General features: G+C 38.9%; 1 protein-coding gene across 3 annotated transcripts in view; it reads left to right on the top strand.

Moving 5' to 3' along the window:
* dnah9 (dynein, axonemal, heavy chain 9) overlaps positions 1-14,752 on the top strand; it is a 163,734-nt gene that overhangs the window by 57,847 nt on the left and 91,135 nt on the right. For all 3 annotated transcript variants that reach the window (XM_008437720.3, XM_008437725.3, XM_008437726.3), the window contains 10 exons: positions 1,356-1,566; positions 1,662-1,789; positions 1,983-2,091; positions 3,427-3,574; positions 5,302-5,476; positions 6,289-6,462; positions 7,637-7,844; positions 8,987-9,152; positions 10,523-10,625; positions 13,007-13,246. In XM_008437720.3, coding sequence (XP_008435942.3) covers positions 1,356-1,566; positions 1,662-1,789; positions 1,983-2,091; positions 3,427-3,574; positions 5,302-5,476; positions 6,289-6,462; positions 7,637-7,844; positions 8,987-9,152; positions 10,523-10,625; positions 13,007-13,246 — 1,662 coding nt within the window. The remainder of the gene's footprint in view (positions 1-1,355; positions 1,567-1,661; positions 1,790-1,982; positions 2,092-3,426; positions 3,575-5,301; positions 5,477-6,288; positions 6,463-7,636; positions 7,845-8,986; positions 9,153-10,522; positions 10,626-13,006; positions 13,247-14,752) is intronic.

The raw sequence follows: 14,752 nt of genomic DNA, 5'->3' as shown, positions 1-14,752 counted from the left end.
GGGGAAAGAAACCATTCTGTCTTTCATTTTCTCGCCTGCAGTCATTGTTCCTCTCCCTGTGGTGTCACCGAAAATGCTAGATTGAATGAACTCCAGTCACTGGGGGTGAAAGAAAGGAGACGTACTAACAAATCTCGGATAGATTGATGGATTGCATTTTGGCTAACATAGACCATTTTAATAAAGTACAGAATACTGTCCACCACCCAACTAAACTTGTTTAATTTGAAGCCTTGTTATCAACACCTGTTATTCAGGAAACAAAAGTCTTTGTAAGTGGCTCTTCTCAGACTAAATATTAGCCGCATACAGACTTAATTGCATATTACGTAGCATTTAGTATTCAGTAGTTATCAGGAACACAGCTGAGTGTGTGCATCATATATAGACCTCAGTCTTTGTGGTGGATGATTGCTTTTGTGACCAAGATATTCTGGCATCATCTTCTGTTCCAAATTGTCTCCCAGCTGTTGGAAGTCTCAGGATTTCAGGCAAACAGGTTTAGTGTGTTTGGTTGTCTTTACTGTGTTATATTTGCTCTACAAATAGAAAAGACTGGCATATATCACTGTTGCACAATTAAATTCATGAAGTCGAAGATGCATCTTTTTAAGAGAGAGAGGAAAGACTTTAGTGCAACTGCAAAACGCTGATGATGCCCGTTACATCCACAAAGCACACTCTCTGGCTGGTGACCTTCAGCTACTGTTTTGACAATCACTCGCAATGCCAACGTGCTGCACTATACGTGCCAGCTGCTGCCATATAAATCAATTACATATCTATTATTTCTCTCCATGTGCACAAAACAACATCCATATTTAACAATTCTTCCCAAGGATTGGCTTGTTTGTTTTTTTTTTGGCAGCCGGGTGACTTGTACGGTTTTTTAATGAGTCTTTCTCGTAAATTTTTAACTTTGAATTGTAAAATGTTGTGTTTTGGTTTGATAGGATATCTTTTCGTATGCAGTGTGTGCTGCTAATTATGGTAATCTACTTGTATTCGTGTGTATTATGTTAATATACCAGGCCTGATTCAGTCAGTGCCCTTTCAACGAGTGACTTTCCATGTCACTTCCAGATACAGACATGAATGACACATTAATTATACAGTAATGTGAGTTTTGACATTTGATGTTTTTAGAAGTCCCCCTGCTGTCATTTAGTCTGCTTCATGTTCAGAGGAAGAAGGCGCTCCGCTGTACCTCACTGCCAGATTTGCAGTGAGGCGCTGCTTAATTGTGAGATTAAGCAGCGTGAACACCACGCTCTTAATAAAATGCTGGATTATTGTTGAAAATGATTGCTTGGTAATAGGCATTCATTGTAATCTCTCTCTGTGTCTGTGTTAAGGTGGTGCAGCTCGAGGAACTGCTGGCCGTCCGCCACTCTGTGTTTGTGATTGGGAGCGCGGGCACCGGGAAGAGTCAGGTGATGAGATCGCTCCAGCGGACCTATCAGAACACGAAGCGTCGGCCCGTGTGGGCAGACCTCAACCCCAAGGCCGTGACCAATGACGAGCTCTTCGGAATCATCAACCCGGCAACCAGAGAGTGGAAAGACGGTGATTACCACGTCCTTCAGAAAGAGGATTTGATTAGCGCTAAGTGTTTAATGACGTGCCTCGAATACCCTGAATGTGAACTCATCTTCTCGCAGGGCTCTTCTCCAGCGTAATGCGTGAACTGGCCAACATTAGTCACAGTGGGCCTAAGTGGATTGTTCTGGATGGAGACATTGATCCAATGTGGATTGAGTCACTCAACACGGTTATGGATGACAACAAGGTGTGAGGAAATTATGTGTCTTTAAAGGCTGAATTTTCTCTTTTGTGTCGACTCAAAATGAGCCATCACCTGCAGAAATTAGAGTTGACTCAACAGACAGCTGCTTGTTCTGACCGGATCTAATAATAGACAGAACTTTTCCAGCGGCACACCGTGATTACACGCTGTGTGACAGAACCTCTTTGTCTGTTAGGTGCTGACTCTGGCCAGTAATGAGCGCATCCCTCTGAACCCCACCATGAGGCTGGTGTTTGAGATTAGTCACCTTCGCACTGCGACTCCTGCTACTGTATCCAGGGCAGGTACGGCAGCTTATGAATGCCTTTCCATGTTTGCTTCTCTCCACCTTTTCCAGTTAAATTTCTTATTGAGTCCAAAATCTTAATGAGCTGAAAATACTGTGCCTTGCAAAAGTTTTATAACCGACAAACTTTTTCACATTAACATTCAGTATAACCAAATCTAGGTGTACTTCTTAAATATTTCAGGGCACTATGGGACTTAATTTAAGAAATGGGAATATAGTATATAGAAAGCCTGCTCTACCACCTTACCAATGGAACCCAATTTAAGTGTATTTTATGTATGGATTTGACATAATTGACCATCACAAAGAAGTGTTTGTTTGTGAAGTAGAAGAAAAAGAACACATGTTTTAACCCTTTCATGCATGAATTATGATCCTTTGTGTCAGTTTTTCCCCAAAAGTTTTTCATTTTCTTAAGGCATAAAAAAAAGTAGGAAAAAAAATTGTAAAACAATATATATATATTTTTTTAGGTGATCATTTGTAATTTTCTCCAAATACAAAGTTGTTATTTGAAAAATACATCAGTAGTATTGTTCTTTAGGGGTTATCTGATGTCACAATATTTTTTACCTGGTAGAGTCGTCTACGGTAGAAGGAGGGACCGGGTCGGTCGGTATGCTTTTTTGTCTGTCGGCCATATTGGATTTAGCTAAAATAATTTCTTGCATTTGCAGCTGATGGCCAGTAGTTGATAATGTATTTTATGATGCATTAGTGTCCACTTGAGTGGTCTGTGTGCATTTATAACATAAAAATCCACAAGAAGCACAAGAAAATGGCTTTTGGATAGCTGTCCACTGCATGAAAGGGTTAACTTTCTTTTTTCAATCAAGACCTTAAAAGGGTGCAATGCTTTTATATTTAGCAATTCTAACTCATCAAATATGTTTGGAATCCATCTTAATATTAATTCTGAATACTTTCTCTGCTCTTTCTGTAGAAAGGCATCCTCACAGTATGATCCCACCACCACCATATTTCAAATGTAACAGTTTTTTAAAATGTATTTATTTATTTTTAACAACAGCATTAAATTTGAGCACAGATGGTCGATATGTACTCATATGACTTCTCAAGGTAGTAGATTGGACTAGATTTTATTGAGGACTGTTGATGTAAAGCTACCTTTGATTTTCTATTTGGGGGGAAAAAAAAATCTATTACACAATTATCCACCAATTATATAAAATCACCCTCAGAGACTTTGAATGTTGCAGTTATAACCTTAGAAAATCTGAAAACTAATAATACTTTGGCAAGGTGCTGTATGTCTATCCATACATTTTAATCACAACATGTGGCACTACTTGCCCACTCCTCCACCCAGGCATTCTGTACATCAATCCAGCAGACCTTGGGTGGAGCCCACAGGTGTCCAGCTGGATCGACAAGAGGGAAGTCCAATCCGAGAAGGCAAACCTGACCATCTTATTCGACAAATATCTCCCCTCATGTTTGGACGTCCTCAAATCAAGGTACCGTGGTTTTCCTGATCGATGGGAAGTGCTCACTGTTATGTTGACACAAGAGTTTCCTGTGTGACACTGCAAGGGGAGGAGGGGTGTGTTAAGTGGGCGTGTGGGACGGGGGGAGCAAACGGGGAGTGAGTCAGAAAGAACTGGATGTGATTCCACATTCTGTACAAGGACCATTTGCATCCTCTGACACCTTCATCATCGTTGCTGCCGGAGCAAACAACAGGAAGCAGGGGAGGGATGAATGCATTGTACTCACAAACATTTCTAAATATGCACCACAGCTCATAAATTTGTCATCTGGTGTTTCGGAAGTACATGATTAAAATTCTTGGGTTTTCAGAGCTTTTGTTCATTTTGTGAATTCTGAAAAAAAATAGACACAGTTCTGGGTAAAAGTTTCCTTAATCTCAAGATCGGTGTGTGACTGTCATAAATTGGGCTTTTGTTATATCTAAGGTGAAAGAATGTTTTGTTATTTTTCTTAACAAGTACTTAATGCAAAGGTCTAAGCTTATTATGGATTTTCAAAAATCCATATGAAGTCTTAATTTTACAAACAAGATGCATGTTAAACCTATATTCACCTTAGCCTTTTGTTTGGTATATGTTTTAACTTGACAAGGCCAATGCCTATGTGCGTTTTTATTGTGACTGAATAAATTGTATTTCTTTGAAAGCTCTTATTGAGTTAATACGTTCTCAGAAGAATAGCAAAGTCCAAGAAATTCTGTGACAATCTAAGAAAGAGAAGTGTGGACTTCAACAAATTGAGTCTTTTGGAGCTATGTCTAAAGACCTGGGGATCATCATTTTAAAAAATGTTACCAAAGTTTTTCTTTCACACTGGTATTTCTTTTACCACCCATGTCACTCTCTGCTGTAAATTTATTTTCTTTTACCATTGACTGAGAGTGTCGACATGGAAGAAAGGCAGAGCTTCAAAATCAACACCTTCAAACTCAACCAAATGTTTCGGCTACCCTCATGGACAAGCTAAACTCCTTCCACAGACATTTTTAATGGTCAGACGAGATACATTTTCAGCTATTTTGCCACAATCACAAGAAACATGTTGCCACTTTCCTCAAATAATGGTCTTTAGGCAAAAAACCCTCCCAAAACAAAATACTTTTGGACTTTATTTTAGGAGGGTGACAATATTTAGGATTCAAGGTGAGGCTCCTTGGCTCTCGATCACTAACTACTGTTCAGCTCAGTGGCAGTAGCTTCATACTGCCAGTGAACTAGCAACCTCTTGAATACCGTTATCAAGACAAATGTTTCTATGTCATAGACTGAGAAGGCGTAGTTCAACAAACAAGATCATCTTGTTTCATTTCAAGTTTAACTGAAAGGTACTTTATAACTTGACTTGTATTGGGTTGTGGTGATTATAATCAAATTAACACACAATGACTTTAAAACCCAAGAATATTTGAGACAATTAACTTATCAAGGAACTTTAAAAAGTGTATGGTTAGATTGCAACTTTCCTAATGGACTTGGAAAAAAAATATTAGTTTGGGTGTATGTTATTAAATTCAGTGCAGTTATTTGTTGTACTCTCACTTTACCTTAGAAAGAATCAAACTAAAGGGCTTCCAAATTAACTAGATAGTAACTTGACTTGTAAGAAGGTCATGTTAAATTTACCTTTTCTTTTTCCCCTGTTTGCCCAAGGGTCAAAGCAAGAGTTTTGACTTGATGTGTCTGTTTTTGGTCAGGTTCAAAAAGATCATCCCCATCCCCGAGCAGAGCCTTGTCCAGATGCTGTGCTACCTGCTGGAGTGTCTGCTGACGCCAGAAAACACACCACCAGACTCTTCCAAAGATATTTATGAGCTCTACTTTGTCTTTGCTGCGATCTGGGCCTTTGGGGGAGCGTTGTTCCAGGACCAGGTACTGCTAAGACCTCTTGGCATGTGAGATGCTTCCTAAGTGGAAAGAACAAAGAAAAACCCAGAGCTGCTGAAGGGTTTTTCTTTTCTTTCTTTTTGTTACCCATCACAACTCGAAATAGTTTCTTGGAATATTATGTAAGCCTCTTTGGCTTTTATGGAATTCAACATTGTCTCTATTTATGAAAAGTCATTTGAATGTTATTTTCTTTTGAAGGAATAGTAGTTTTTTCATAAAGGCAGAGATCTCCATCTGAAAATGAAATGGACTGCATTCCCGCTCAGAAACACACAGGCTGGCTGAATTTAAATCAGCAGGAGAGCCATGGCAAGCAGTTGCTTAGCAATCCAGTTAGTTCGGTACAGTAAGTGTGTCCATCTAAGTTATGGGATAAAACTGCTTTCCCCTCTGTACAAATGTACTCCACTTTATTTTCCCATCACAGATGCATTTAAATGCTAAGTGGTTTTATTGACTGGAGAGGCAGTGGTGAATGGAGGAGACAGGTATCAAGGGTTGGGAAGAAAGAGAGGAAGGCAGGGAAGTGCCAGCCAGCAGGTGATGAGACTTCTTCACCGGCCGAATCACATGGATGGATAGATGGGTCTGCCATCTCTCATTTTCTACCCTTCAGCTGCTGCAACTCCATTTATGCATTGGGGCCATTTATTCGTCTTTGGTTTGTGTTCACACCAGTGTAAATCAAATGCACGGATCCATAGCTGCTGTATGGAGGAGAAAAAGCAGAGAGGAAGTCATTTTACAATATTGACCGCGTTGCCTACCCTCTGTGTCTCTCTGTGTGAGTGCAGCTGGTCGACTACAGAGTGGAGTTCAGCAAGTGGTGGGTTGCTGAGTTTAAAACCATCAAGTTCCCATCGCAGGGCACCGTGTTCGATTACTACATCGACCCAGAGAGCAAAAAATTCGAACCGTGGTCCAAGATGGTCACCAAGTATGAGATGGATCCAGACGTACCTCTTCAGGTAAATCTTAAACCAGGTAGCTCTGTGCCTAGACTCTGGATGTATGTGTTTTTTTTTCTTTCTCCTAGACTGTATGGATAATTCTTACTAAGTATGTTGCTTATCACAAGCGTATCACATGTAGTTGGCAGAGAGGAGACCACCAAATGTTCCTCATAACTTTTATTTCTTCCAGAGGCAGTGAATACAATTTGCACTTTTGCCTCATCTTGTATACTCATAGCTGCTATAGGCTACCAAAACAACAAGTGGTAAAAAAAACCCCACTAGTAACAGTTCCTGGCAAAAAGTTTTCAAATTAATTGAGGATTTTCTACATTTTGTCAAATTGCAACCACAAACTCCAGGGCATTTTACATGATGGACCAACATGAAGTAGTACATAATGGTGAAGTGAAAAAAAAACTAAATTGAATTTGTTTGTCACTATACACATGTACAATGAGATTAAAAAACAGTTTTAAAAAATTTAAGTGTAATATTAACGTCCCATTACTATGATATTCCTAAATAAATCCAGTGCAACACATTTTTTTATAACTCTGTTTAGCAATTATGGCCCAACTGTGAGTAACTTCATCTCCAACTTCAAGTGTCAAAGGTTTATTAGGGAACACATGTGATGATATAAATTATAGATGGGGTCAGGGAAAATGCTATAGAGAAGTTTGAAACTGGGTTAAGGGATTAATAACACTGACAATCTGGTCAAGAAAATAAGGTAATCTTGGAGGAAAACTCTTTTGTATCTGCAAAAAACAACAACAACCCCAAACGTATAAAACTAGCTGCTCAAAGCAGGTTCATGACTCTGGATGTAAATCTGACTTTGTCACAAGATTTGAAAATTGCTTTTTGGACATTATCAATCCACTGCACCTAGATTGGGTTGTTTTATAAAGAAGAAATGTAGACATACCTCAATATTGCTTTACCATCATAATCAAGTTTATTTTTATAGCATATTTCAGCAACTGTCTTGTTTCAGCTTTTTTGCAGTTTTTTGAACGTTTGTTCCAGATTTAGAGGAGCATAAAATCTGAAGCCTGCTTCTTCATATTGAATGTGCATCACGAACAAACATGTTTTTCTTTGTTTATTCACGCCCATATATAAAGTTTCAAGTCACAATCTTAACCTGATTTTTAGGCTTTTGAATTCCTCCTGTCTGCAGGCATGTCTGGTTCCCACCACTGAGACGGTTCGAGTGCGTTACTTCATGGACCGCCTCCTGGAGCACTCCAGGCCGGTCATGGTGGTTGGGAACGCCGGCACTGGGAAGTCTGTCCTAATCGGGGATAAACTCGAATCATTGGATGCTGAGAAATACATGGTCAGGAACGTCCCGTTTAACTATTACACCACGTCCGCTATGCTGCAAGGTAGGTGTAAGTGGGTCTGTTTTGCTTCCAGTTAGTTATACAATTGAAAGGGTAAGAAACTGAATTATTTAAAATTAGGTCAAACCAACATCTAGATGCTTTCCAAAAGCTTTTACTTCAACTGGATTGGACTTTTGTGTTCTATGCTTAAAAAAAATCATGCAATACTCCTGATAATGGCTTGAAAAAACATGAAGCATGACAGAGGTGCAGCTTGCTAAGGAACTAATATCTGAATATTACCAGAGGTTGAAGTGTATATTTGAGACTGTGGAGATTAGAGAAAAGCCACAATCAATTCAAACGTTTGTGGTATGTATGTAATCATTTCACCCTGGATTAATGGTTAAACTAAATAATTGAGGCAAAAAAAAAAAACAACAAAATATTCATGTCCCTGATGAGTTTATGTAAATATCTGACTGGATTTGTTTGCTGTGATGGTTGATCTGGAAATATGCTAAATTGAAAATCAGTCAGGAAACGGAGCTTAACATGGCATGAAGAAGACTAACAAATGCAAACAACGAGTGGATAATGAACAAATGCAGCAAAACAGCCTATGAACTGACGGGGGTAATCAGAGGGGCAACAGTGTACAGATAACAAAAGCAGGAGGGCAAGTAACTGGGGCTTAACAAGGTAAAACAATATCTGTAAAAATTCAAAGCAAAGAAGATACAAATAAAGAGAAGTAAATAATAGCAAAATAAAAGAAACAAAATGCAGAAACGGACCAAAACCATGGATAATTCAACAGCAATCAACCCTCATTGATCCTGTTGCATCATATGTTTTTCAAATGCAGTTAAAAGCGTTGTGTTGATTTTGAACCAGGTTGGCTGTGACTGAAATTCCCTTTTTAATGTCTTAGTTACCACTTAATGCTCAGAGAAGTGCTCAGATGTGTCGTTATCAATAACAGAACATATAGAACTACATCTGGTCTGGTTTTGGTTGAAAAGCTACAGTTTAAAACTGTTTTTCTTTTTTTTTATCACTTGTTCTTCTCTACATATATTATTTATCTGAAGTGTGCACTGTTTAATGTGTGTGAATCATGTTTGAGAAGCCATAAAAGGTAAAGCCAAAAGACAAAAAAAAGAGAAGGGCATTCTGTAAAGTCTTGATCTCCCACGCAGCTGTGCTGGAAAAGCCCCTAGAGAAAAAAGCAGGGCGCAACTACGGCCCTCCTGGCAGCAGAAGACTGATCTACTTCATAGATGACATGAATATGCCTGAGGTAGATGCATATGGCACGGTGCAACCTCACACACTCATCCGCCAACACATGGACTACAAGCATTGGTAAGACCAAGTCATTTGCAATTCATCACACGCATAGGCAAGCTCAAGTACACAGTAATGTTTGAAAAAGAGATATTTAACCTGGTAAATGTCACGATAAACAGAAAGTATACCTTCTGTTAATTGTTGGGCCTTATGCATCAGTAAACAGAAATTACATGTGGTATTAATCAGATTTTATAATTGTTTAAGTCTGACCTGAAGTGTAAATAAATGCTTAACAAATTCTGGTAACTCTTCATTTGAAGGTGTGTGCATAAGACTGACATAATACTGTCATAAACGTAACATAACGCGTGTTATGAACATGAAGGAGTCTTTATGAATGTTTGACTGTTGTCATATAGTGTCGTTTGGTAAATAATGACACTTTTAATACAAAGTTGCACTAAAAGTTGCATTAAAAGTCCACTAAATGTGTCAACTTTGCATTATAAGTGTCATTATTTACCGAATGACACTTCAGGACAACAGTCACAAACATTCATGAAGACTCCTACATGTTCATAACACGTTTATATAATGTTTATGACAGTGTCATGCACACCCCTTCAAATAAAGTGTTGTCCATTTTATTAGTAATAATTTTAAAACATAGGGAAAAACAATTAAATCTGTTTTTGATGCACTGGAACCATCACAGCTGATCCTATTATGTCAGTCTTATTCACACCCCTTCAAATAAAATGTCACCCAAATTCCACCTTTATTCTACAGAGGAGTTCAAGTCATGCGGTTACAAAAAATACCTCCCAAATCATTACCAGTTTGACATTATTTTAAAATAATAATAATTCTGATTATTGATACCAACTAATATGAAACGTTTGTGAAGAATTTTAACAAAATGTTAATGTAATGCAAAGGCGTTTTATATTAGAGGAAAATGATTTTCTTTTATTTCTAGCAGTTAGATAGCTTTTTAGTATTTGTAAATTACCCCCCTCTTTCAGTTTTCAGAGCTCCCTACATCAGTATGCATATTCTGCAACTTTTATGAGTATCAGAAGTTATACGTGAAAGCTGGCCTGTGTGATTCCCCGTAAAAAGGATTTTGTTGCTCATCTCTCTGACACAGTGAGGCCATTCTGAACATGGTTCCACTGCGTCAGACACTGGCTGACTGGATTAGACACGGTCAGCCCATTAGAGATATGCTTGGAGGACTTCAGGTATGAAATTGAGAGGGAAGGAGGTTGCTTCCAAGACACGCCAGCTTAAGCGGGAGCCGAGGCGTCCGTATCAGGAAGAAGCACAGGGAGAGAAGTCTGTGTGTGAGCGATGGCCGATGTTGGTGTTTATGTGCCTGCAAAGCAGTTGAATAATGATTTTTTTTTCCTTTTTCTTTTCTCCCTGTGTGTGTTCTGCAGGTATGACCGTCATAAACTGCTTTTGAAAGAAATACACAACGTTCAATACGTTTCCTGCATGAACCCCACGGCTGGCAGCTTCACCATTAACCCCAGGCTGCAGGTAGACTAACACATCCAGGATATTTTCCCAGAACATGGCATACCACTGGTTACACAATGAACTGGCAGGGGGGTCATGTGCTCCTTTTCTGCTTGCACATGCATTATGGTAGACATGGCAAAACTGTAAGTAGCTCAAAGAAAAATGATGACATTATAAACTGTAGAAGAATTAATATTATTATTCATTTACTGCTTTGTGAATTCAGTAAAAGCATGTACTAGGATACATGTACATACTAGAACTACATTATTGCATCTCCTAATGAGCATCACTGCAGACTTGATGAGAAAGTCTGCACATTATTATTAGATAATGTTCTTTTTCTGAACATTATCTATGAACCTGTAAAATGGAAATTTTACAGGTTCATAGATAATGTTCAGAAAAAGGGAAATCATCCTCTGGGAAACAGTTGAATGAAAATGGTATACACGGGCGTGATTGACAGCTCTAAGCCCTTCCTCCTGACTGATTGGTTGTATTTTTTACCAGGAGCAGTATGTTTTTTGTAATACGAAATTATCACACATTATCTGTGTTATGTTATATTGTAAGGACATGGACAATTTTAACAAACATGTAAAAAAAACATATTTTTATATAAGGTGCAGCTTTAGGGACCAATTTTTACAGCTTGAGTGTGCTAGAAAAAAAAATAGGAGGAAAATCACTCCAAATATTTAGTGTTCATATTATTTGCTTTTGAGATGTCTTTTGAGATGAGAGGTATGAGACTGCATATTGTAAAGAGAGGAATTTGTTGAAGACATGAAGAAATGGTAGGAGACATTAAGAGGGGAATGTGTGTGACGGAGCATGCTGGATGCATTCCAGTGATGGTGCTTCTTTATGATGGTGTCACATCAAAGCAACTTTTCCTGAACAAAATGGCTAGAAGGAGGTTGGGGTGTAAAGGTGACAAAGCAGGCAGCAGACAGACGGCAAAGAACAGGCTCACATGTGGAATGTTTCACTGCAGAGACTATAGGCTCTCCTCAGACTCACACTTGTTCTCCTCTGAATAACAAAGAAGAGTGTGTGTTTTTTTTTTTTTAATACTGTGCAGGAACAGAATACTATCCTCAGTGACTCGGGTCATAAGTGCATTTTGAGGCTGTGGAGGGAACAGAAAAATGTAGGTGCATCAAATGTTTTCTTTTGGAAAAAGAAAACGAAAACAAAACCCAGCATTTAACTGAACCAAAGTAACACATGAACATGAAATTCTACCTACGCAGAGAGACTGTGGACTCATTTGAGAATCTTCAAATAGAAACATGAAATGTTAATTTTTTTTTATTTGAGAAGGCTTGATTTTCATACTGTCCTTGTTTTTTTACTTTTCCAGTTGTAAAAATGCAACACATGCCTGCTAAAAACAATACCTAGACAAAGAGAGATCAATGAGACATTATCCCTGCCCATCAGTCTGGGAGAGGCTAGCAGGCAATTTCCAAACTACACCTAAAAAAATTAGAATTTTGTGAAACAGTTCAATATACTTTGCCACTCAGTCCATAAAGTGAAACTCATATTTTACAGATTGATTACACATCGAGTGCAATATTTCAAGCCTTTTACTGTTTCTCTTAATTTAAATGATTACGGCACACAGATGATGAAAACCCAAAATTACATTTCAATATCATTTCTAAGCAATAAAGCAAAGGTGAGAAAGAGCAGTGTTCCCAAATTCCTTCACAGAAAAAATAAAAGTTTACTTCAAGTCATGTTTGCTAAAGGTGCATTAAACTATTGATGCTGCTGTTCTTTTTCCACACAGCTTTTCCATTTTAGCTTAGTTTAAATGAAAAGACTCATTGAAATTAGTGTAAAAATAAAGATTCAGTCATTCATGTCCTGACTGTTAAAACCACATAATAACACGAGAGTGCACTTTCCTCTGTTTAGCTTTATTCTTTATGCATTAGGGTAATAAAGTCTTGAATTGGATATACACTGCTTCTGTGTTTTTGAAAAATTCCCCACATTCAGGCTTATGTAACCACTCTTCCGTTAGAGGAAGTTATCCATTCACCTGCAGGGGATGGGAACATGTTTTGGACTTGAAGGGCTCTTTAAAGTCTGCTTTTTGTATGTGTGTGGGTGTGTGCGTGTGTGTGTGTGTGTGCCAGCGAAGTAACACATGTGATGCTGCAGGGAATTTATTAAATGCAGCTGAAGTCACACACTCTGCTGTGTGGATCTATTAGCATGTAGAAAGTTACGCTTCACATTTTTACAACACATAAATAACTTTTTATTAAGTCCCACAAAAAGAGCTTTAAAAAGTCAAACTTGGTTGATATTGTGGTGCGATTTTGCCGTCATTGGCACGGAGCAGGTCTGTCTCGTTTACTCTCCATCTCTTTCCGCAGCGGCACTTCTGCGTCTTCGCCCTGTCCTTTCCCGGAGCAGAAGCCCTGAGCACCATCTACAGCTCCATCTTGTCTCAGCATTTGAGAGGGGAAGGATTTAGCTCGGCCCTGCAGAAGAGCAGCTCCACCCTGGTCCAGTTGGCTCTGGCCCTCCATCAACGCGTCTCCTCCACCTTCCTCCCCACAGCGGTCAAGTTCCACTACGTCTTTAACCTGCGAGACCTCTCCAACATATTCCAGGTGACCAAATGCATCAGGGAAGGTTGACCTCGGGTTAATGTTCCCTGGAGGAGAAGTCAAAAGTTACCTCTGTAAAGTTGGCTTCTTTTTGCTGACATCACCCACTCCTCCATTTCAGACAAGCGTATCCATATTTTACCTTAATTCTTTCTTCTTCTGCGGCTCTGCTTCCCTGAGCCACTGTCACTAATTTCTCGCTAAATGATTATTGATTTAAGAGGCAGCACTGAAAGCTGGAAATGAGTCTGAAATAAGTGGAACAGAGAATACAATGGATTTGCTTTTCCATGGGTGCATAAATGTATTTAAATGAATATAATATCAGAGTGTTAACGCTATCAAGGGAGAGGCTTTCGGGGCAATATTTCTGTCAAAATCCTCCACGGTTTTAATGGAGGGCAGGCTCTTTCATTTAACGCACTCTGTTGTATAATTAATGCTTTGAGCCACTCAGCTATAGGAACTTAAATTTTCATTATTCTTTCCAAGAGTTTACAGATGGAGCCCACAGTTCTCACTATTCTCACTATACGGAGCATATATAGGTGTCCTCATACTATTCTCAAAAGATTTTACACACTTTCCTTTCACTCTTAAAGGTATAGCTTCTGTGTGTTTGTACCTACCTGGTAAGGTCCAGCTTCTACTGAATTATATTAACAGGCACAATAAACTTATAACGTTGTAATTAGCTAATGCTTGGCAGGGTTTAAAGAAATGCTACCATATCACTTTAATCGTATATGTTTCTGTAAGTTAAACTGGCAAAGTATTTCATACCTCGCAGTAGTGTTAAGTACGCATGGGTGGGTGTTGCTACAACTTTGAGAAAAACAATCACAACCTCGTGGGAGATTATGCAGTCATTTAAATAAATTAAAATGGTAGAATCCTCCATCGTCTTGTAACTGGTGGGTTGGGAGTTCAAAACCCCAAATTGTTGTTCTCTGGCAAGACGCTTCACCCGCCTTGCCTGTGATGCTGATTGAGTGACAGCCTCACTTCTGTTAGTCTGTCCATATCAACTCTGGCCACAGTGTAGTTTACCATCATCAGCGTGTGAATGTGTGCATGAATGATTTTGGTGTGAAGCGCTTTGGAATCCTTGATAAAACGGTGTGCTCATTTATCATTTCAACCATTTAACACAGCATTTCTTAAAAGAACATCATTCAGACAACCAAACACGGTGGCGGTAGTGTGATGATCTGGGCCTCCTCCGCTGCCTTAGGACCTGGACGCTGTAATTGATGGAAATTGTGCTTTCATTTAGAAATGCTTGAGGATACTGTAAGTTTATGATTTGGCACTCGTTGCCATTTGTTCTATTTTTGGGTCAACGATCAGAAACACACCAGTAAATCCACCTCTGCGCTGCTCGAGCTTTTTAGTGCGACCTGCTGAGTTCATGACTTGCATTCGCTGAAGATGCTGGGACATGAATTTCAATAAGCTGCTGAGGTTAAAAAATCCTTCATACTAATTAACAAAAAAAAAGAGTCATTA

The sequence above is a fragment of the Poecilia reticulata genome, chromosome 19 (genome assembly GCF_904066995.2).
Source record: "Poecilia reticulata chromosome 19, P_reticulata-male-v2, whole genome shotgun sequence".
Taxonomy (NCBI): domain Eukaryota; kingdom Metazoa; phylum Chordata; class Actinopteri; order Cyprinodontiformes; family Poeciliidae; genus Poecilia; species Poecilia reticulata.
This window is presented reverse-complemented; position numbering and strand designations above follow the sequence as displayed.